Source organism: Heloderma suspectum, chromosome 1 (genome assembly GCF_057233095.1).
Source record: "Heloderma suspectum isolate Gila_16-S chromosome 1, 16-S_ref, whole genome shotgun sequence".
Lineage (NCBI taxonomy): Eukaryota > Metazoa > Chordata > Lepidosauria > Squamata > Helodermatidae > Heloderma > Heloderma suspectum.
In genome coordinates this window covers 440,271,667-440,293,811 of record NC_139458.1, presented here as the reverse complement: position 1 = coordinate 440,293,811, position 22,145 = coordinate 440,271,667, and the positions used below count along the sequence as shown (strand labels likewise).

The 22,145-nt window shown below is 59.5% G+C and overlaps 2 protein-coding genes across 3 annotated transcripts in view; both read right to left on the bottom strand.

Moving 5' to 3' along the window:
• Positions 1–5,564, bottom strand: part of DNMT3A (DNA methyltransferase 3 alpha) — an 83,638-nt gene extending 78,074 nt beyond the window's left edge. The window contains exon 1 of one of the 2 annotated variants that reach the window (XM_084827907.1): positions 5,481–5,564. In XM_084827907.1, the coding sequence (XP_084684033.1) occupies positions 5,481–5,549 (69 nt within the window). In that variant the 5' untranslated portion in view covers positions 5,550–5,564. The remainder of the gene's footprint in view (positions 1–5,480) is intronic. The other variant, XM_084827990.1, reaches the window with a different exon arrangement.
• Positions 5,565–5,594: 30 nt separating this feature from the next.
• On the bottom strand, positions 5,595–20,743 carry LOC146360407 (uncharacterized). Its single transcript, XM_084825393.1, has 4 exons — positions 20,505–20,743; positions 20,056–20,197; positions 18,555–19,772; positions 5,595–5,708 (listed from the first exon to the last, which is right to left on the bottom strand). Exons 1-4 carry the CDS (start codon positions 20,741–20,743, stop codon positions 5,595–5,597), a joined length of 1,713 nt encoding a protein of 570 aa, XP_084681519.1.
• Positions 20,744–22,145: the final 1,402 nt, after the last annotated feature.

Below are 22,145 nucleotides of genomic sequence, written 5' to 3'. Positions count from 1 at the left end.
CAAGATACTGAATACTTATTGCTGGGATTAGGGATCCCCCCTCGGCCATGAAGCTCCCCGGGTGGCTTTGGGCCAGGCACAGACTCTCAGCGCAACCTACCTCACAGGGTTGTTGTGAGGAGGAACATGTACACTGCCTTGGGCGCCTGGGAGGAAAGGCGGGATAGAACTCTGACGGGCAAACGCTCTCCTCTTCCCATGTCTCCCTTGCCCCAGCCCCACCTGGTTCGTCTAGCACAGGGGAGTGCTGGATCTCTTTCCGCTTGAGAGACCAAGGTCAGCTTCGGAGTTCTCGGGGCTGGATTCCGGGGCAGGCGGGGCCAAGGCAAAAGAAGGCGGAGCCCCAAATGCCAAAAAAATAGCAGCACCTCGCAGCTTAAAGCACGAGCTGGCAGCAGCACGGGAGAGGGATTCCTGTTCCTGAGAGCAGGAGAAAAACTCTGTGAAACCCAGGAAGCCACTGATGGACTGGAGACTGGGGGGAAGGGGGCAGGGAGCCCTGGGGAACCCGGAGGGCTGGGTCTGGACACCAAGAGGGCTGGATTTGATCCCTGGGCCCAAGGTTCCCCACCCCGTCCTAGCAGGGTGAGACTCGGCCTCTTATGTTCTACACAGCTCCCACTGCACTGTGGGTACGGCCTCCGCTCTTCCTAGGAACAGCCCCGAGGAAAGGCAAGCTGCGCGGAGAAGGGAGCCCCAGCTGCTCACAGGCCCCGCCAGGAGGCGTGCTCCCCATGGCACTGCTGGGGGCAACGGACTTCCCTTTGCAGGCATTCTGCGACCACGCCACGCGAGCGCAAAGCTTGGCATGGGCCAAAAGCCAGCATCCGGGGAACTCGCTGTCTTTTTTATTTGGATGAAGAATGTTTCTAGCCCCTCAGGCTGAAATCACACCTGAAAGGTCCTTTGAGAACCTTCCCCCACCCCCACTATCACCATTCACACTTTTCCTGCTTTAAATGTCACCACATCTGCAACAGCTGGTGTGGGAGAAAACCACGCTCCCTCATGCGCCTACCCTGAATGCTGACCCCCCATTGCCAATGCCTTCAGCTCCAATGCAGCCACACTGGGCATGGTGATCTCCGCCCCACCACCCTTTCCTGCACAGCCCCCTCCCTCTGGTCTCCAGTAAAATGACAAGGCCGGCAAAGCCTCCTCCAGCTGACCAGTGCCTCCTCTATGTATTTTCCAAAGCTTGCACACAGGCGCACACACTTAAGAAGTGGAGCCAGGGGGCGGGGGAACGAGGCTGCTGAAACGGTGCAAGATTCCCATGCCCTTGTCAGCTTCATGCCTGGACTAGGGAGAGGAAGTTGTGCTGCAGAACCTCCCTGTCCTGGAACAGGAGGAAGAATCCGGTAAGGGAGCCCCAGCAGGGACCAAAGAGAGACTTGCAAACAGGGAAGAGAAGTTAAAATGTGTGTGTGTGGGGGGGGGGGCATTACCAAATGTGTACAGCTCTGTGGGGAAAGATAGCCGGAGGAGCATTAAAATGCACTTCACCAAGAACCAGCCTGTTCACAGGTGACCTCGAAAATACAGACAGGCTGAAATGCAACTCCAAGCCCACCCTCTTCCACAGTGAATGGATCCGTTTTTTAAACACTGGTACGGCATTTATGTCTTTTTCACACAAACACAGCAGGAGAGAAACTCAGGAGTGCCTCAAGTGGCCCATGTAAAACCGGTCTAATGTCTAAATTAGATGTGACGTGGGAGACCAGTGACTGCAAGAAAGGGCCGGGGGGGGGGGGGGGCTGCTAACTGGATCAGGGAAGACGCAGTGGAGGAGGCAGAGTTAACCCCTTCCCCCCTTTCCTTGATTGCAAAGTAAGCAGATCCATGAAGGGAGCAGAACTGACACAGGTTGCACAATCCAGGTTTCCTTGATGCAGGGTTTTAATTACTTCTCCAGGCACACCGGGCAGCACGTGCAGGAGGAGAGGAAGCAGCCTTGTGCCAAGCCAGGCTCTCTCTCCATCTAGCCCGGTGCTGTCGACACTGACTGGCAGCACCAGACCGCCTGCCCCTGGTTCTCAGGCAGGGAGGGGCCTAGCCCAGCCCCACTACGGGTGCCGGGGACCGAGCCGGGGTCCTCCTGCATGCCATGCAGGGGCTCTGCCACAGAGCAGCAGCGCTTCTCTGGAAACCACATGCCCGCCAAGGCTCCCATGCCCCTCAGCTACACACCTGAACAGGCTTTCCACCACATTCGCTGCTGCAGCTTCTCTCAAAGAACCCTGGAACCGGCTGCCATTTGGTGAGAAGCCTGCTAAAATCTCTCCCCTGGCCCATGATGGGACTATCAAGTATTCAGGCAGTTAAAGGATCTGCCAATAGATCTCTTCACAAGCGGCCCTTGTGGCTATAAAGCGATTGAAAATATAGCAAAGGTCACTTCCAATGCAGGAGGCTGTGAACATGGTCAGGGTTCCCAAGCAACAGGGCCATTTAACTAGGATGGCCTGGTGGCCACTCACCACCATTGCCATGAGAAATCACATCTGGGTTCTTTTTAGGACGCACACATCAGTAGGAAAGCAGGGGCCATAGCATAATAAAAACATTAACATTTGAACAGGCACAATGCAGGTTGATGCAGTGGAAACACAAAGGATCACCTGGGAAATGAACCTTAGAGGAGGAATAGGAAAGCTGGTCAAGGCTTGTGGCAGGGGAGGAGAACAGCCCCCTTGAAGGCCATTTGGAAGCTTTGGTTAGTGCAGAATTTGGCAGGAAGAATTCTGGCCAATTGATTATTTATTTAACTGATTTATAAGTCGCACCCTCCACCTATCAGGCACCCAGGGAAATATACAATAAAAGTGTCATAAAACCAAGAAACAAAGGAGCAAAACCCGTATCATACAATAAAATCAGGAGGGGGGCTAAAATTGAACAGCAGCATCGAAGATTACACAGCATGCAAAGCCTGACGGAACAACAGTCTGGACTGCTGGTCTAATGCAGAACAAGGAAGGGGCCGACCTTGAGAGAGGCTTCCACAGCGGTGGTGCTGCCGCCGCTGCCGCCGCCCTGGCCTCTCCAGGGGGCAGGACATGGAACAGGGCCTGTGACGACGACTGCAAACTGGGGGCAGGTCATACGGAAGGAGCCAGCCGTTCACGCTATCTTGGCCCAAACTGTTTAGGGCTTTGTAGCTCAAAACCAGCACCCCAAATTGTGCCTGGAAACAAACTGGAAGCCAGTGAAGTTGATCCAGGGCTGGTGAAATGTGGACCAGAAAGCGCCATCCTGACAGAGGTCCATGCACCACACGAGCTGCCCCGTTCCCAAACACTTTGAAAGGGCAGCCCCAGACAGAGCACGCTACGGTACGCTGGACGAAAGGTGATTAGGTCTGAATAACTGAGCGGTCCACCAGAACCCAAAGGGATGCACTCCCCCTGTCCAGTTCCCGAAATAGGTCATCTACGCAGGAGACCAAGGCTGTTACTGCCCCCAAACCAGGCCTGAACCCAGACCAAAGAAAATCCCTATGACACCACTTCTGGAAGACTTACACTGGCTGCCTAGTTGCTTCTGAGCCCAATTCAAACTGGCGCTCGCCTTTAGGGCCCTAAGCGGCTTGGGACCCAAACACTGTACGGCACGTGAGGCCAAATGCCGCGCCAGCCTGCCTGTTCATGCAGGGCACCCAATGAGCACACTCCCCAAGTGCCACCAGTAGGACCGGTGCATGATCCCGGCACAAAGGAAAGGGCCTTTCCCGCTTTGGATCACCCTCCCAGGGGCATGCAGACAATCCAGACGTGATGCTCTTCTCGGTGCCAGTTCAAAACACTGGGTTTTGCCCAGGCATCTTAAGGGATGGTATTGCTTTCCGCTGGGCATGTAGTTTTAGGGTGTACTGCTCTCAGTTTTATTGGTGCAATGTTTAATTGCATGTTTTGTTACTGTAGTTCTGCTGCTGAATGTATACGTGTGTACACTGAAATCCCTCTAGTTATTTGCTTAACCCATGCTAGCTGGGGGAGGAGTCCAATCTATCTGGAGGGCAGCAGGTTGGCGAAGGAGCGAGGGAGCAGCCGGTGTGTGTCAGTCCGTTCTGCCCAGACACCCCTCCCCACCCCAGCTGCTTGTCACGACACAGATCAGGGCCAGGGCTCTGGTGCCCCCGTCCAAAGTCCTCTCTCTCTCACACACCCTCACGCGCACGCGGAAATTAGCTGCCCCTGACAACTTCACCTCCCCGGCCCCCGCAATGGCCTACTCCCGCTCCCATCTTCACATCTGCTCTCGGGCTAGCTGCTCTCCTCGGAAAGCAATTCTCTGCCCCCAGGCTCCGCCCTCCACAGCCCTCCCTCGAGGGAGCCTCTGTTGACAGGCGGGCCCTGTGCACCCGATCCCCCGCCCTGACTGATGGGTCTCCAGCTGCTCCAGTGGGGACGGGGCAGGGCTGGCAGTCGGTGCTTGGCCACAGCTGGCCATATCAGTGCTCAGGGCAAGAGGGCGAGAGAGAGCACCGCCCCGACACAGGCCCCCTCAGGCGAGGGAGCAAATTCGACATCTTTCCCCAGCTTCTATTCTGCACGTTGGATCCCTCCTGCACGCTCTGCGGAGGATGGGGAGCGTCCAATACTCCTTGGGTGCCATCCACAGAGAAGGCCCTGCGAGACCACTACGTGAGCAGCCACGGTGCTGGGTACCATCCCAGGAATTGCCTCTCCCTCGCCACCTTGGCTGCTGCTGCAGCAGCGGGGCGCCCCCGCCCCTGCGAAGGGTGAGCCCCCCAGCTGCCGCCACCAGTCCAGCTCTGCTGCAAGATGGCCCCCGGGTCCCTGCCTTCTCCAGCATGCACCTGCTGCTCCTGGGCCTTGAAGCCGCACTCCAGCCCCTGCACTCAGCCAAGCCCCCCTCTCCTCCAGGGGGTGGCAGGACTCAGACCAGGTATCTAGTTCCTGCAAGCCACGGGCACTCCGACCCTGGCGCCCACCTTCTTGGCATGCTGCGATGACAGAACTGGTGCTGATCACCCTGTGAGCACCACAGGGCCGTGGGGCTCTCCTGCAGCAGAGCACACCTGGGGTGCTCTCTTGGATGCCTTTTCGCCACACTTCTGGCTTGCCACTAAAGCATCAAACACAGACCCAACATGTCCATGCCACACGCCCATTTGCTCTAGCTAAGCCTCAGCCTCATCCGACCCAGGCTGGTCCTGCTTCACAGACCCTCCCCTTCCCTACAACCTGCAACACTGCCGTCTGCTTAATTAGCAGCTCCTCGAGGGACATGGAAATTAATTGCAGCAGAGCCCCCCCCCTCGATAAAAGCGGATGGCAGAGATTCAGCAGGGAGACATGGGCAGTGCTCACACCCAGCCTGTGCAGCACACACGTGGCACAGCTGAGGCAGCCACACAAATCCCCGTCGTGGTGTTGCCTCCAGGCAGAGGCACAGGGGCAGCTCAGCCGTGGGGCTGGTGGGCCCTAAGGCTCCAGCTCTGTCCTCCTTACCTTGCGAGCGTCGGCTGCCTCTCGGTCTGCTGTGGGGCTGCTGGTGTCGACGGGCCCATTAGACGGCATCGTGGCAGAAGCGGCGGCTGCAAATCTTGGCTTCCGGGCCTTAATTTACAGAGGGTTCCAAACTCGACTCAGAACACGTGGATGGGAAGGGGAGAGCTGCCCACACTGGCAATCCCGCGGCCCCTCCACCGACGTCTCTGTCCTGGCTGCCCCCGGCACCTGCAACGGAAGAAGGGAGGAGAAGGAGGAGGGTGAGGGCCAGGCGTGCCGCATGCCCGTGGGGCCACTCCAAGGGCCTCTCCCTGCTTCCTGCAGGCAATCATTAACAAGCCACAGCCTTGACTCTGCCAAGGAGCCACAGCCCAGCCGCGATGGAAGGTGCCCCATGCCCTCCCACATCTCCAGCCAGCCCAGAAGCCGCCCCTCCCGCAGGCCAGGGTCCCCCTCTCGCAGGCCACTGCCCCGGCCACAAGGTGCAAGTCCAGCACCTGCAGCCCTGCAAAAAGGCCCCCGCAAGCACAGGCCTTCAGCCTCACGAGACGCTCCGGAGCGGGGGGCTCCAGCTGCACTTTCCTGGAGGCAGCTGGAGCCAGCACTGCAGGGGAGGGCAGAGGATGGCCGGGGGGGCTGCATGCTCCACTGGCATGTGCCTCGGCTGCAGCTGTGGGAGGGTTCAGAAGACGGGACTCCCAAACAGCCACGATCCATGCCTAGCTTCCTCAACCTGCAGCCCTCCAGATGTGTTGGGACTGCAATTCCCATCATTTCCAGCCAGCACTGCCTCTGGGAATGGCAGTCCAACACATCGGAAGGGTCCCAGGCTGCAGAAGGCTGATCGATGCTCTGCTCTAGTTGTGAATGCTGGCAGGCAGGCCAGCCAGCTGGCCCTGGAGTGGGGAGGTGGAGGTGGGCCCACCGGTGCCCACAGGAGGCCGTCAGTCCAGACTCCCCTCCTGACCGCCCTCATTAGCGGAGACCCATCCTGCCACCCCACACCCCAGCCCCCTTCCCACCAGCCGTGCAGGAAATGTGCCTAGCAACCAGCACCCAGAGATTAAGCACACCCAGAAGCCCGGTGCACACATCACAATAACCCAGATGTGTTGATAATTCTGGGTTACTGAGAACGCAGCAGGCGCTGGCGCAGACTCCCAGACCACTCCGGCAGCAAGCAGCTAAGCAACCCACAGACATCAGCATTACGTGCGAACCACTAACTCGGGCTTGTCTTCCCCCCATGAGCCAGAGAGGTAACCTGAGGTTTGTTGTCAGGTTCTTTCTCCATTTGGTCAGTGGAGAGACCAGCCAGAGTTCCTGGTTTGCATGTAACACCAGCCACAGACAGAAGGTCTGTGGTTTGTTTGGCCATCAGGCAAATTCTGCCATGTCCATCATAACCCAGATTTTTTTTTTAAATCTCAGGTGCCGTGATGGGCAAACCAGGCAAGAGTGTTGGTGGAATGAAATCTGCCATCTGCCCCCACCACTGTCTGCTGCCACCATAAACATCATGAGGCGCCGGGAGAGAAGGAAGAACCACACACACGCACCTACCCCAAACTCAAGTCCCTGGCCAGCCATGCTGCTGGCACCTAGCATGCCATGAGCTGGAGCAAAACACCTCCGAGGAACGCAGCGGGGTGGAATTCTGTGTCCTCAACATCCAATCCACTGGGAAACTCAACGCCCGGTAGGTGGGCCCCGACCTCTGCCTGCCTAGACTGATCCCAGCACGTGGACTGTCTGACAGGCGAGTTCAAGAAACGTGCAAGCCCAACCGCCTGCGCAGCCTGCCGTGTGGCCAGTTGCCTCCCTGGCAATGCCGATGGCGAGGAAGAGAGGGAGGGAGGACAGACAGACACACAGAGGGGAGGATGGATGGAAGGACAGACAAGTGCTGGCCAACGTCACCCTGGCTAAAGCCCTCATCTCTCTACAGCCCATGACAGTATACTCTGGTGGCACCTTGGAACACAAGCAGTGGCCGGAGGTCAGCCCCTTGGTCCATCTATTGATTCAATGTGATTTGTACCCCACCTTTCAAAAAATGGCATTCAAGGCAGCTTACAGAGATAACTAAAATTGGTTAAAAAGAAAGATTTGTTAGGGTAACAGGTTATGAAGGGAGCAGGATAAATGAAGAGATTATAGGTGAGGCAATCTCTGTAATGTAATACAGGATATTGGCAGCACACTGTAAATATATATTTTAAGTTGTGTTATTCTTTATTAATGTTTTATTTCTAAAAAAACTAATTAAAAACTAATTTTAAAATTGGTTAAAGCAATAAAACAATATATTACAATAAAAATGTAACAATTAGAGAATAAAAAGTACTTGAAAGGTTGTCACAGAGAGGAAGGCCAGGATCTCTTCTTGATCATCCCAGAGTGCAGGACACGGAGTAATGGGCTCAAGTGACAGGAAGCCAGATTCCAGCTGAACGGCAGGAGAAACTTCCTGACTGTTAGAGCAATACGCCAACGGAACCAATGACCTAGGGAGGCGGTGGGCTCTCCCACACTGAAGGCGTTCAAGATGAGGCTGGACAGCCATCTGTCAGGGATGCTCTGACTTGGATTCCTGCATTGCGCAGGGGGTTGGGCTCGATGGCCTTGTAGGCCCCTTCCAACCCTGCTATTCTATGATTCTATGAAAACAGCACCCAACTCAATGGACCCACTTACAGGCTAAAGGCCTTCTTGCATACAGTGGTCTTTGCCTGCAGGTGGAGAGGGAGCAAACCCAGCCTCTCTTGGGAGGGAGCAGCCACCGAAAAGGCCCTCTCTTGGGCGCCACAAAACATGCCTCTGAAAGCAGTGGTCTCGAAAGAAGGGCCTCTCGGGAAACAGGTCAGCCCATCCATCTGGGGGGGATCAATCCCCTCCCCTCGGTCTGCCCTGGTTCCCATCCCAGGAAAGCAGCACGCAGCTTCTCTTGGAGAGAGCAGCACAGCTGCGTTTTGATTCCCTTCCAGAAAAAGGCACTAAAAATAGTTGGGCTAGGGATGGCCCCTGAGGACGAGAGGAGAGGCAACGGGGACAGAAGCCCCCTCTCCACGGAACGCCTCCCCCAGAAGCAGCTGCCAGGGAACAGGCCTTTGCCAGCCACTGCAAGCAGAGGCGGGAGCAGCTTGGCGGCCCCTCCAACAGCCCCTCTCAAAGCAGCTTGGAGGAGCCCCGGCAACCCCCGAGCCTCGCCCACCTTCCCATCAGGCTCTCCCTGCTGCAGCGCAGTGCTTCCCCAGAGGTCAGCCCAGGGGCTGCTGGCCCCCTGCCCGGGCCACCGGCCGAGCCACGGCTGTCCGCCCACTCCGGCTCCCTCGCCAGCACCCAATTTTGAAGTCAAAGGAGAGGAGGGGCTGGTGCTCCCCTCTCCCTTGAGCAGCTCAACCCGACAGGGGCGGGGGGACCTCTGGCTGCATGATTCTCTCCCATGTAGAAGGCAGAGCTGCCTGGAACCTGCCCCTCACCCCGGGCTGCTAGAGGAGCGCTTGGGAGAGGGACTCTGGTGGGCGAGCCGGGACAAGGCTGGCCCCTAGAAAACTCACCAGCACTGAAGAGCAGGATGCCCCTCCTGACCCAGCCACTCTGGCCCCAAGGGGCTGCCAACTGTTCAGGTGTCTGAAGTCTGAACAGCCCCCTGGCAGGGAGATGTCTGGCAGGTGCCTTAGAGGCCCAAGCACACCCAGGCAGCCCCCACAGGTGGTGCCTGGCAGCCCCACTTGTGCCGAGGGCCCAAACCAGGGCTGGTGGGCACCCTGCTGGCACCCACAGCAGCACAGCTCCCGGACCTCACCGAGGGCACCTGTGGATCCACTGGCATCCGAAGGACAGCACCGGGAGGCCTCAGCCCTAGCTTATTTTGTACATAGAAATCCATACTCATGGGAAAGGAAAACATACACTGTGGCTTGGGGTCGGGGGGGGGGGAGCATCGCTCTGGGACCTTTTTCAGAGCAGAAGTGCCATGGGGGAGGGGGATGTCACCTGCAGGACAGGATCACCAAGGTAACTGGTGGACCCTCCCTGCTCTCAAAAGTGAATGAGGTGATAACGAGGCTTTCAAGTTTTACTACTGTGATAGATTAGCATAGATGCAGGGTACTGTTTTCCCTCTGTTTAATGAGGCTCCTACTTTAAATGGTGATGTCTATATCAGAGGTGCAGAACTTCAGGCCCAGGAGTCCAATCCAGCCCTCTGAGATTCCCCTGATGGCTAAGCCCCCTTTCCCTGACCGCTGACCATTTGGGGTTTCCCTCCACGTGTGTGCAGATCTTTCCCTGTTCTAAATGACTGAACTGCCTCCCCTAAGGCTTCGCTACTGGCAGGAAGAGCTTGAGGCTACAAGAGGCTGGCATTCTGGGGAATGCTTGGCCCCATCTCCTTTTGTCCTCGGCCCCCTTGCGCCTGGCATGCAGCCCCCAAGAGCTTCTCTGGAATGGAATTCAGCCCCTGGGCTGAAGGAGGCAGAACACCCCTGGTTTAAAGGGCAAAACTTCCTTGCAAGGTTATTTGCATTTTTAATTAGAAGCGAAAGATTGCATTTCAGTTGGCTGAAGATCTTTTGTTAAAGTTCAGTGTGACTTTACACACTGAACCTATACAGTCAGAAGAAAGCGCCACTGAGATCAATGGAGCCGACTCTTAGGAAATTATGCATAGGGATGCAGTCATGCTGTTCCTAATGAATTGGGTATTATGCGATATACTGGTGCTCTGTGGTGTGTGTCTGTGTGTACAGCCATGATGAACTCCTGCATTTCAACATTTATCACACCACTGAGCGTAAGAACTCATAAGGAATGACGGCCACTGAGAGGCCTGTAATCGGACTCAGAGCACTTGCTGGAAAGACATTAGCCATGCTAGGCTTTTGATGTGATGATTAGAAACAAAACAGTCCTCTGAAGTGCCCAAGGCTGTATTAAATAGCACAGAAACAGCAAGACAAGCACAAAAGTTGTTTGCCCCCAGCGCCTGGTATCCTGAGGTAGAGTGCCTCTGGCCCTGAAGGTTCCATTTAGCCATCATGTAAGAAGACGTCTTTCACTGACTGTGTGAGCTGGCCACTGTGTGAACAGAATGCTGGACTAGAAGGACCCTTGGTCTGATCCAGCATGGCTCTTCTTGTGTTCTCTTCGAAAGGGTTTAATCCCCTTTAAAGCCAACCATTCACTGTTTTCTGTGCCAATTCTGCCAGTTAATTATGCACAGAGTGAAGAAGTCCTTCTACTTCTTTTTGTCTGTCTAGTCCCAACTCGGCACACCTCTCCAGCCAGGTGGTGCAGCCAGTTGGGACGGCAGTGTCCCAGGCCAGACTGGCTTTTAAGGCCTCCTGCATGGCACGTGGGTCCAGAGACCAACAGCTTCCCAAGGCACAAAGCAAGGCCAGGACATGAACTTGTACATCTGTGGTCATCCATCTCCACGTACAGAAAACTCACATGTGAAATGGTATTCTGGGAGGCTGTGTGTGCCAGACTCACCAAAAGAGAACAGGCCTTTTGGCACACCCTTGCCGCTAAACGGGACATTGGCACGGATACAGATTCATGCTCGTAGGTACCTAGCGTCAAACTTTTAGATTTCTGCCAACAACCAAACTTACTTATTTGTTTTAGAAACGTACATATCTCATTCAGCCAATATTCCAGGGGTGTTTAGATTAAAACAGCAACAAAAATACAAAATACAAATGATAACCAAAACCATAGCAGCATCTAAAAGCAACTAAAACTTACATAGCCTCCGAGAAAAACATGTATTTGTCTGGCACTGAAAGGATGGCAATGTTGCCATCAGGTGTGATTCCAAAAGGAGGGCAACACCATAAAAAATGTGCTTTCTCTCATTGCCCCCACCCACCTCAAACAGCAGGGGTGGATTCCACTGATGCACAGGCAGAGAGCTCTGGGTGAGACGAGGTGCAGGCCTTGTGCGCCCAAGAACCCCAAGCATGATCCTAGGAGTGGGCGGCGGGGGGCACCTTCCTTGCTCCCATGTCCAGGCTCTTATGGAGAGCCGAGCCAAGTGTGCCCAGAGCATCCTACCTTTCAATTTTGGTTTCCCCAACCTGGTGCCCTCCAGATATTTTGCACTACAACTCCCATCAGCCCCAGACAGCATGGAGAGTGGCCAGAGCTGGTGGGAATTAGTCCAACAGCCTCTGGGGGACACCAGGTTGGGGAAGGCTAGATCTTGGGCTTACCTGCTAAAACACTCAGAATAAGAAAATGCACTTGTTCTATCACCATTTCTGACCAGCTGCTGACACACCTTTGCGTGACTGCCTCATCCGAAAATGTCCAGGGAAACAGCCCAAGTCAGCTCTAGAACAGCCCTTCTGAACCCAGCCTTTCCCTCCAGACACTGTTGGATCTCAGATGGGAAGGATGAGGGTGTGGAAAGCGGGGGGTGGGGGGTGGAGTAAGCCTTCTCAAGCCCCTAACAGCTTACAGTATCCTGGAAGGTTGGGGCGGGGGGTTGGAACCATGGGCATACACACCATGGGGCTAAAAACAATTATCCTCCCATATGTGGAGGTTTCCTAAAGGAAATCAACCCTGAGTGCTCATTGGAAGGACAGATAATGAAGCTGAAGCTCCAATATTTTGGCCACCTAATGCGAAGAGAAAACTCCCTGGAAAAGACCCTGATGCTGGGAAAGACTGAAGGCAAAAGGAGAAGGGGACGGCAGAGGATGAGATGGCTAGATGGCATCACGGATGCAATGAATATGAACTTGAGCACGCTCCGGGAGAGAGCGCAGGACAGGAAGGCCTGGCGTGCTATGGTCCATGGGGTCACGAAGAGTCGGACACGACTGAACGACTGAACAACAACAACAACAATGTGGAGGTTTCAGGAGGGGGGGGCAGCTTTTTTTCTTTCCCACTCACCAGAAACCTTCACCCGTCCCACTATATAGCCAAGCAAGTTTGGGGTTGACAAGCCAGCCTCAAACCCAGCCACCTTGGGTTCCTTGCAAGAGGAAAAAAGGCAGGATATAAATGCAATAAATAAATAATAATAAATTTACTGTTAAGAGCAGAGCAGGGAAAGCTTTCAGGAGGGTGAGATAGGACGAAAAAAGGGCCATCCCCCCAACAACACTACAAGGCTCCTGAGCCCTCCTGCTGACCGGGGGGGCGGGGGCACGACAACACTGCAACCCCTTGCCCTCCGGAAAAGCAATCAAAGTGCCACGACTTGCTGCAACTAGAGCGATGAATGATTGCGAGGTGCATGGGAAAAGGCTTCCTCTTGATGGCCTGGCATCTACTGGCCAGGTTTTCAGTTTCAGGAGTAAACTACCTAGGGTGAGGAACGCCATCCAGACAAGGCCCAGGAGGAGTGTGGGTCCTTCTGCTTTGCTCGGAAACAAACAGCCGAGCAAGAAGACAAGGAGGAGGGCAAACCATGCAGGCAGGCCAGATGTTGCCCACTGTACAGAGCGCACAAGGGAGAAGGCCTCCAGTGACGTCAACGCGCCCCCTCTTACGCAGCACACCATTGGCCTGTGGAACGCGCTGCCACAAGATGCGATGGTCACCAGTGGCAGGCAACCTGGTGCTCTCCAGATGTGTTGGACTACAACTCCCAGCACGCCCCAGCCAGGCTGCATTGGGGATCGAAACAGTTTGCATCATCCACACAGGAGGCTGGCTCCCAGCTCAGCCAAAGGGGAGCCCGCTCAGGGATCTGGCTGACAGGAGTGCAATGAGAAGCGGAGGGAGAGAGCCCCCACGCAGAGAGGAGAGGGCCGCCAACGCCCCGATGCAGAGGACGGGCAGTGGGAAGCAGCAAGTCTGGGCTGGAGAAGGGTCTGGTCCGGGCCAGGGCAGAACATTTTCACCCAAGAAACAAGTGCTGCCCAGACTCTAAGTCCCCTGCCTAAGCCGGGGGAACTAACCAGGCAACTTACTCCTCGATGGAAAGATGGGAGTGGCAGCTGCCCTCCCCTCTCTCCAGCGGTGCCCCACGGAGCCAAGAAGGCAGAGCAGTGCCCGCCTGACACACCCTGGCCTCAGCACGCCTTCTGAAAAAGGATGCCACCCCCCAACACAACTGCCCAGGCTTGGCTGGGCAATGCTGGGAATTGCAGTCCCATTGGAGATGGGGCAGGCTGGCCTAGGCCTCAATGGGCAACTATGGTGGCTGCTAAACATCCAACGGTGATGGATGGTGTGCCACGCACTGTGCAAACGTCTGGAAAACCTCTGGGCAGTTAGGAGCTGGGCAGAGCTCCTAACTACACACCCTGTATGGACCTCTAAAGGAGCCAGCAAGAGCGGCCGCTGCGGCACCGTCTTCCTCCCCGACACTGCAGGTTCAGGATTCTAAGAGAGCCCTCCCCACTCAGAGGCCAGAACCACACAGTACCCCAAGACAGTGCTGTGGAGGCCCAGGCAGCAGCAACGCAAGAGCGGAAGCCTTGCTGCCTGAGGGCCCCACCCCCCGCAGGCACAGGGCTGGTGCTGACTCAGCACCAAGGAAACGCAGTCAGCAAAGCTCCCAACCCGATCCCTCCGTGCCCACCCTATCCGTGCCCAGGGAGCGGGCTTCCTAAGGCCCCCCCACCCAAGATGAGTGCGAGACTTGCCCAAGCAAGGCCAATACAGGGGCGAGAGAGAGAGGAAGGAAGGAAGGAGTCAGCACCACTTACACCAGCACTCCCAGGGATGGGTGGACAGAATCATCCTGCTATCACTCCTGATATATGACTGTAATAAATTCATAGCCGTGAGCAATAAAAACTCTGGCTCCATCCCACAAGACGTAACTGCTAATTACGACGCCTGCAGTCAAACGCCCAGCCAAGCATCCAAACAGGCGCAAATCGCTGTGAGGTGGAGGGGAGCCAGCCCTGCCAATGCTGCTCCCGTCAGGCCACGTGCCGGGCGGCGCAGAAGCCCGCTCGCACCCAAGGCGGCAGATCTCACGCTCCCACGGCGCAGGCGGGCAGCCACTGGGCCCTCTGGGGTGGCAACACACCTGCAGAGAGGGCGCCACGCACCAAGGGGCCTGGCAGAAGAAAGGGCCAAATGCGGGAGCAGGACAAGGGGCTCCGAGGCCTGGCGCCCACTGTCCTGACCTGCACGCCGCACGCGGAGGATGAGCAGTGCAACAGCCGCCTCTCCTCCACAGTCACGCACTCCAGCGAGGCTCACGCCAAGGCCAAGTCGCCACCGGAAGCTCCTGCTTCCCAGTCCTCCAGTACCCCGGCGGCAGAGCCAGCAAGACAGCCTCCAGCGGGACGCCGGAAGACCTAACCGGAACTCTCTGGAAAACACCCCATAGGAAGAGGCTGCTCTGACCCCATCACGTAGCTCTTATTTTCAACACATACAGGAAAAAGGAGTTTTCCCACAGCAGCGTCCAAAAAGGAAAACCTGGCACTCGAAGCCACAATGTGGGTCACAGCACCTCCGCAGCAAATGTCTGACGAGCGCCGCAGCCCTGCGCTGAGGCTCACGGCGCCATCTCCAAACAAGCCGTTCTGTTGGGGGAAGGTTCCACAAGGAACCCCCTGCTCAACCCACAGAGCTCTGTGCATGCATCAGAGCAGCAGGCCAGTGCCAAGGACTGGAAGCTTGAATTGATTAATTGCCAGTCAAATCAGCTACTTCATTACACATGGATTTAAACTGCACCTCTCTAATCCGATTGCAGTCAGCTCTGGCTTCCTGCAAAATACAATGTTCTTGTCTCCATTTTAAGTAACACACTGGATAAACAATGAATGGTCTATTATTGTCTCATGATTTGGGTCGTTAAACATGTAGAACGATGTCTGCCATGTTGATGTTAACAAACTGAATGAGAATTCAAGTAGCTAATAGGCCTGAGGAACTGAACAGGAAGCAGGCCCCAGGTGTCAATGTCTCCTGCTGCGACACTGCGCATCCCCTCATTTCATTCAGCTAACATGAGAGCACATCAAGCCTTGGAACCAACCTGTGAAGAGCCGAAACCAACGATCAGACTGGATTTGCTGCAAACAGCAGGTTAGATGAGACCCTCAAAAAAGAGCCATCTGCTACAGACTGCAATGACTTAACATACTTCCCAGGAGACATTTATTTTACTTGGAAGTAAAAAAAATCCATCTAGTTCAATGGAGCAGGTGTCCACTCCATAACAGCAGCAGCAGCAGAGGCACCCTGGACGTTTCAACCCATCACTGGTGCTGGTGTGATAATTGCAAACATCCCCTGTGAGGGAAAAACACAATGTCCAAAAGTGTCTACGCGTACACAACACACCTTTTTACACCACCTACTAGTCTGCTAGTCCACACATTGAGAAGATGCACACCACACAGCAGCTGAGGGCATCCCACGTCCCAGGCAGCCCGAGTGCCTTCTCTCTCAGCAACTCTCAGAGCTGCAGTGCCCAGAGTCAGCCTCCTGCTGCGTGCTAGGCAACCCCAGTTCCCTCTGCAACCGCAGCTGAGGATCCTTCCGGGGAAACTCTCTGCAAGTCCTGCCTCCGCTGGATGAGAAATTACAGGCCTCCCATCTTGTGCTGTCTTCTTCACAGGTGGAGAGGTCAGGAGGTCTGTGCTGGGGTCACAACCTGTCTGCCCTCCGCTTGCCTGGGGCCAGGAAATGCCCCATAAAGGTTTCCGAAGGCACTGCCCCCCCATTTTGGGGCAGCATTGTGGGAACCCCACGGCTCAGTGGCAAAGCAGGGGGGAAGCATGAGGGCTGAGGGGAGCTGAACTTTGCCTGCCCACACGAGCGCCTCCGGTCCCCTGGGCTTCAAATTACTATCAATAATCGCTGTGAGCCCTGGGAGAAGGGGGCCCCCGCCCTCCAAAGGGAGCTGGCAAGGCAGAGCCAAAATATGGGGCCCTGCCAAGTTCTAATGCAAACATTCCTGTTGTACGTCTCCCCCCGCCCCCATTTCTCATGACAACCAAGTCTGGCTCCTTCCGAGGCCTGCGAAATTTGGAGATTATCCGAGGGCAGAGCGGCAGCGGCCGGGGCGCCTCACCCGGAATCTAATCCTGCCCTCGGGGGGGCCTGGAAAGCCGCCCCCCCGGCCACCCCCGCAACTGTCTTTGCACCTCTGCCTGGAAGGAGAAGAGCTCCTGCCGAGGCGCTTCCCGCTGCCCCAGCACGCGCGGGCACGGAGGGCCCGCCGCTTTCCCCTCGCGGGCGCCGGGCCGGAGGAATCGGCTGCGGCGGGCAGCCCGCCTCGCGCGGGGCGGGGCGGGGCCGGGGAGGGGAGGGGAGGGGAGGGGAGCGCCGCCGGCCGAGGCGGGGCGCGGAGGCGCCCGGCGGCCGCGGCCCGCGCAGCCCTCCGCGCCGCTCCTGCCGGAAGGCCCCGCCCGCCGGCGGGCCCCGCGGCCTCCCGGGCTGGCCCAGCGGCGAGGCGAGCGACGCGCGGCAGCGTGGGCGCCGAGGGGCGGCGGCGCCGGCGAGGCCCGCCCCTCCGGCTGCTGCTGGCGGGCGCGCGGGCGGCGCGGCGCGGGGCGGGCAAGGGCCGCCGCTTGACCGCGGCGGGGCCGCGCGCCGGGAAGCCGGGCGCCGCCGCCGGCCCTCCGCAGGCCCGGGATCGCCGCGCCGAGAGGCCCCGGCACGCGCGCCGAGCCGCGGGAGAGCGCGCCCCGCTCCTCAGGCCGCCCGCTCCGGCCTGCGCCGGTCCCGGTCCCGGTCCGGACCGGCGCGGGCGGGCGACGCCGCTCAAGCCCCCGCGCGCCGGGGCGGGGCGGGGCGGTTGGCAGCGTGCCAGTCCGCGGCTGGGAAGCAGGCGGGGGGCCGCAAGCCGGGGGGCCGCGGGGGGCCCGGCCCTCCCACCTTCGAGCCCTCCCGCGGGGAGGGAGGCCGGCGGCCCCCGCTTGCCCTTCACCAGCGGCACGGCGAAGCCGTCAAGGACATACAGCTGCGCCCGCCCCCGAGGCACGGGAGGGTGCCAGCCAGCGCCCCTCCCCGCACCGAGGCTTCGTGCACTAGCCAGCCGGCCCCCCACCCTCAGGCGGGGCGGGGCGAGGCGACTGCGCGGTGCTCTGGAAAACAGGCGCCCGCTCTCGGCGCAGCTTTTCCGCCCCCCCTTGCAAAACCGGGGGGGGGGCAGCAGAGGATGGAAAATTGCACCAGACTCTCCCCCTGCCGCTGCCACAGGTGCGCGCGCGGAGGGGGAGGCAGGGCGGTGCGCCCCCGTCATGCCCTAGAAGACCCCACCCTGTGCCCTACTCCCCCACCCTTGCATTTCCGGCCCCCGATGCCCTGCACCGATCCCGCGACCCCTCCCTGCGGGGGAACACACGGAGGGCTCGCGCACAGCCGGTCGTGCCAGGCTGCCATTTTTGCCGCTCGCCCCGCTTTGCTCCCCCCCCGGTCGCAGCGCAAAAGCATTCCGCGTTGCAGGAGAATTTCGGGCGCGAGGGGGGTCGCCGGAGACCCCAGCAGCCGCCCCCGTCTCCGCGCGTGCCTCTTTTGTGCCCGCGGGAGCCCCCGGCGCATCTTCGGGAGGCATTGCATGCAAATACGGCGGGCAGCCGCGCGGGCCAGACACGTCTGCAGAAATGGGAATCGATTTTTATTTTAAAGGGGAACCCCCCCTCCGCAAGCGCGCGCACCCAGACATCCTGCACGGCGCGCGCGCACGAACAGACGTACGGGGGGGAGCGCCGCCGCACTCTTCCCCCATGCCAAGCTGCCTTCCTCTCCCCCCCATCCGCGATACGTGAAGTTCAAGTTCACCAAAATCGGGCTGGGTAAATATTGGCGCGGGGGGCGTCTCTGCGCCAAGAGGAAGGAGCCCCCTTGAACTTGCCGCGGCGGGGAGGGGGCGCTGCCCCCCCGTCCCGGCAGGGCGAGCCGCAGTTGGTGTGCCATTCAAGAAAATGCAACAAGCGCCCGGAGCGGGGGGGCTGCCGCCGCTGCAATTTCGGCACGCCTGCAAGAGGCGTCCCAGGGAGGGGGCGCTGGCAGCTCCTCCGCACCAGCTTCGCGTGTCAGCGCGGCGGCCCCGGGCGGAGGGAGGCGCGGGGAGTCCGGCCCGGGCCCCGCCGCCCCCGCGCGGAGTGTCAGCGCGCCCAGCGGGGGCCTCACCTTGAGCCGGCGTCGCTGCGGCGGCGGCTTCCTTCCCGGGGGTCCTCCTGCGGCGGCTGGGCTGGGGCTGGCTCGCCGCCTCCTCCCGCGCTCCCTCTCGCCTTGCCCTGCCCGGGGAGGAGGCCTCGCCCGCCGCCTCCGCTGCAGCGACGAAGCGGCTCGGCTCGGCTCGGCTCGGGCACGCTCGGCCCGCGGCGCCGGCGGCGCCCGGCAGAGGGCGCGCGAGCGCGCCGCTGCGCAGGCCGGCCGGCCGCGCCGCCGCCGCCGCCGGGCCCTAGCGCCGCCTGCCCGGCCCGAGCTCGCTTCCCCGGCGCCAGGCCCGGGCCCGCCGGACACGCCTCCTCGCGGCCGGAGACCCCGCGCCGCCCCGCGCGCCCGCGCAGGCCGGCCGCGCCTCCAGCGCACGTCCAGGGGCTCTGGCGGCGTCCCCGCCAGCGGGCCGGGCCGGGCCGGAGGCGCGAGGGCGCTGCCGCGCCGCCGCATCGGGAGGCGCGCGGGCTCCCTCCGGAGGAGCCGCCGCCCGGCCGGGGCTGGCAGGCGCCCCTCCGCGGGGCCCGCGGAGGCCGCCGTGCCCGGCGCGCCCCGCCCCTCTGCGCGGCCGCCCCCCTCGGGCCCCGCGCGCGGCGCAGCCGCTCCGCTTCGGCGCGGCAGGGCGGGCGACGCGAGGCGAGGCGCTCTCCGGGCGCCGCGGCGCCGCCTCGCCGGGGCGGGGGCGCCGCCGCCGGCCCGCCTCCGGAGGCCGGGCGGCCCGGGCTTCCCCGCGGCGCCCGGCTGGCCCTGTGCGGCGCAGGAGGCGCCTGCAGGGCCGACCTGGTCGGCTCCGCGGCCGGGCCCTGCTGGCGGCCTCCTGCCCGGCGGGCCGAAGCGCGCAGCGAGGCGGGCCTCCGGGCTCGGCGCCGCGCAGGCCGCGGCCGGCCCCTGCGCCCGCGCGGAGAACGAGGCCGCCGCCGGGGAAGGTGCCGCGCTCGCGGCAGAAGGCGCAGCGGCGCCTCGCTGCCCGCTGTTAGCGCTCCTCGTTCGCAGATGGCGGCGGAACGGCCGCGGGGCAAGCGACTCGCGGCGGGTGGGGTGGAAGGCCTTAGCGCAACAGATGTCCAAAGTCTCCTGACCAGGAGGAGGCTGCTGCAGAAGCGGCACGCAGGTGAGGCCCTCCGCAGAAACAGGCGGGCAGCTGCCGATGCCTGCAGCCTCCGGAGGGCCTGGATTCAGCCACCCCCTCTTGACGCAGAGGCAGCCGCCCTTGGCTCATTCAGCCAGGCAAGGAAGCCCAGCGCCCAGCCCTCCAGCAGAGCAGGCAGGGAGGGGTTCGCCAGCCCAGCCTCCCCGGGCTCTGTGGCTGGAGACAGAGGCAGGGGTCTCTACTGGGGGGTCAGTGGCGGAGGTCCCACGTCCACCCTTGGGGGCACCACCAAGTTGGGCGAGGGCAGAATCCCGGCTGCAACCCTGGAGAGCCGCCACTGCTGCCTGTCAGCATTGACAATACTGGGCTAGATGGGCTCGCCCGCCTGGCACATGCTGGATCAACGCCCTCCTGGGCTTCCAGTGGAGCAACCCGAGATCCAAGGGATTTGCCCTGGCAGCCCTGGCCACGCTGCAGCTGTCGGGGCAGCAAGGGGGCCTGCACCAGCAGCCCCGCCACAAGTCTGCAGCAGTGCAAAGAGCAGCTCGGGGGCAGAGGTCTGCGAGCCAATTAAGCTGTGTGACGGGGGGCAATTCCAGGCGAGGCTTTGATGGCACCATCATTGCCCTGCCCCATTTGGAGAATTCTGCTGGGGGTCCAGGTGCTGCCCTCTTCGACTTGGAGTCCCCTTGTGGTTCCCACTGCTGCTTCTGTCTTTTTCCTTTCCACACAAAATCCACCAAGGAAGGAAAGGTGGCACAGCTGCAGCGTGCCTTCTCCTCGGAGCTCTCCACCTGGAAGCCCCCCAGGAGGATGGAGCACCTCCCCACGCTTCTGGGGACACCCTAGAGACGGCACCTGCTTCCTCTGCCAGGAGCTTCCCCAAAGGACCGTGTGGTGCTGGCAGAGGACTTCCGAAGAAGCGCTTGTCCGCCCCAGGCAAGTTCCCACCTCCAGGGCCCAGACAAGCCCAATGCCTCTGCCCAGAGTAATGGCTGAAGGCCTTGTAAAGTTGGGACTGGACCCAGGCACACACTCCGGCGTGGGGCCTGGAGGGCTGCAGTTCCATGGCTCTGTCTCCCTTCGTGGCTTCCAAAGGCCAGCCTCTCTGGAGCCAAAGGTCTCAGTGGCCAAGAGGTATTAACTCCTGCTCTCTCCAACTTCCATCGCCCCGCCCCAGCTCTGGACCCTCACAAAGTCTACATGGCAGGTAGCTGCTCACCACCCCCAGCCACCACCCCCACTTTCCCCGGCTGCATCTCTAGAAACAGACTCTAAAGACACCTGACGGGTGAGGTTTCCGTGACAGGTACCAGCTGGCAGAGGCTGCAGTGCAGTTTGGCGATCCACCCTCAGGCTGACTGGAATAGTTAATTTCACCAAGGAGGCCGGGGCAAGCGAGGAGGCGCAGGCGCATGGCCAGCCCATTAGCCAGCCAGCTCTGACTTTGCCTCGAAGGCGACAGGATCCATCCCAAGCAAGGACCCTGCAGCTGCCCTCCCCAGGTGGCATGCCAGAGTGCCCCAGGCATATTTTTGCACAGGGCGCTCTGGCGTGCCACCTGGGGAGGGCAACATTCTGAGGATGTTGCATGGGAATCATCACTTTTGCCTTTCAGTCACCATGAGGCAGCTCCTTGACTCTCCTTGGAGACCATTTAGAGACACAACACCAGACAAAGTCACACCAAATTAAGCCACTTCTTTAAATGCTCTCCTTCTGGTGGGAAGATGTTCGCAGTTGAGTGGCCTCGGAAGGTCCCCCTCATTCAATGGGAGGATGCAGACATCCTGCTGGACCAATGAGCAGTGGCGGTGGGGACCACCCCTTGCTGGGCCTCCTGAGACAACGTGGCTGCCCCCATGCTCAATGGATGCCACTTTTCCTGGCCCTGCAAAGAATCCAGGAGTGCACATCTCAAGGTTTGTCCATTGCCTTATGGGACCAAAAGAGCCCAGAGTGTTGGGGAGACTCAGCTCCAGGGCAGATTCACAGCTGTTTCTGCCTGTGCAGAGGGCTTTCATAAAATAGAACATAGAATAGTAGGGTGGTAAAGAGCCTGCAAGACCCTCGAGTCCAACCCCCTGCTCGATGCAGGAATCCAAGTCAAAGCATACCTGACAAGTGGCTGTCCTGCCTCATCTTGAACGCCTCCAGTGTGGGAGAGCCCACCACCTCCCTAGGGAATTGGCTCCACTGTCATATTGCTCTAACAGGAAGTTTCTCCTGATGTTCAGCCGGAATCTGGCTTCCTGTAACTTGAGCCCATGATTCCGTGTCCTGCACTCTGGGATGATCAAGAAGAGATCCTGGCCTTCTTCTCTGTGACAACCTTTCAAGTACTTGAAGAGCGCTATCCTACCTTTCCTCAGCCTTCTCCAGGCCAAACATGCCCACTTCTTTCAGTCTCTCCTCGTAGGGCTTTGTTTCCAGTCCCCTGATCATCTCTGTTGCCCTCCTCTGAACCCTCC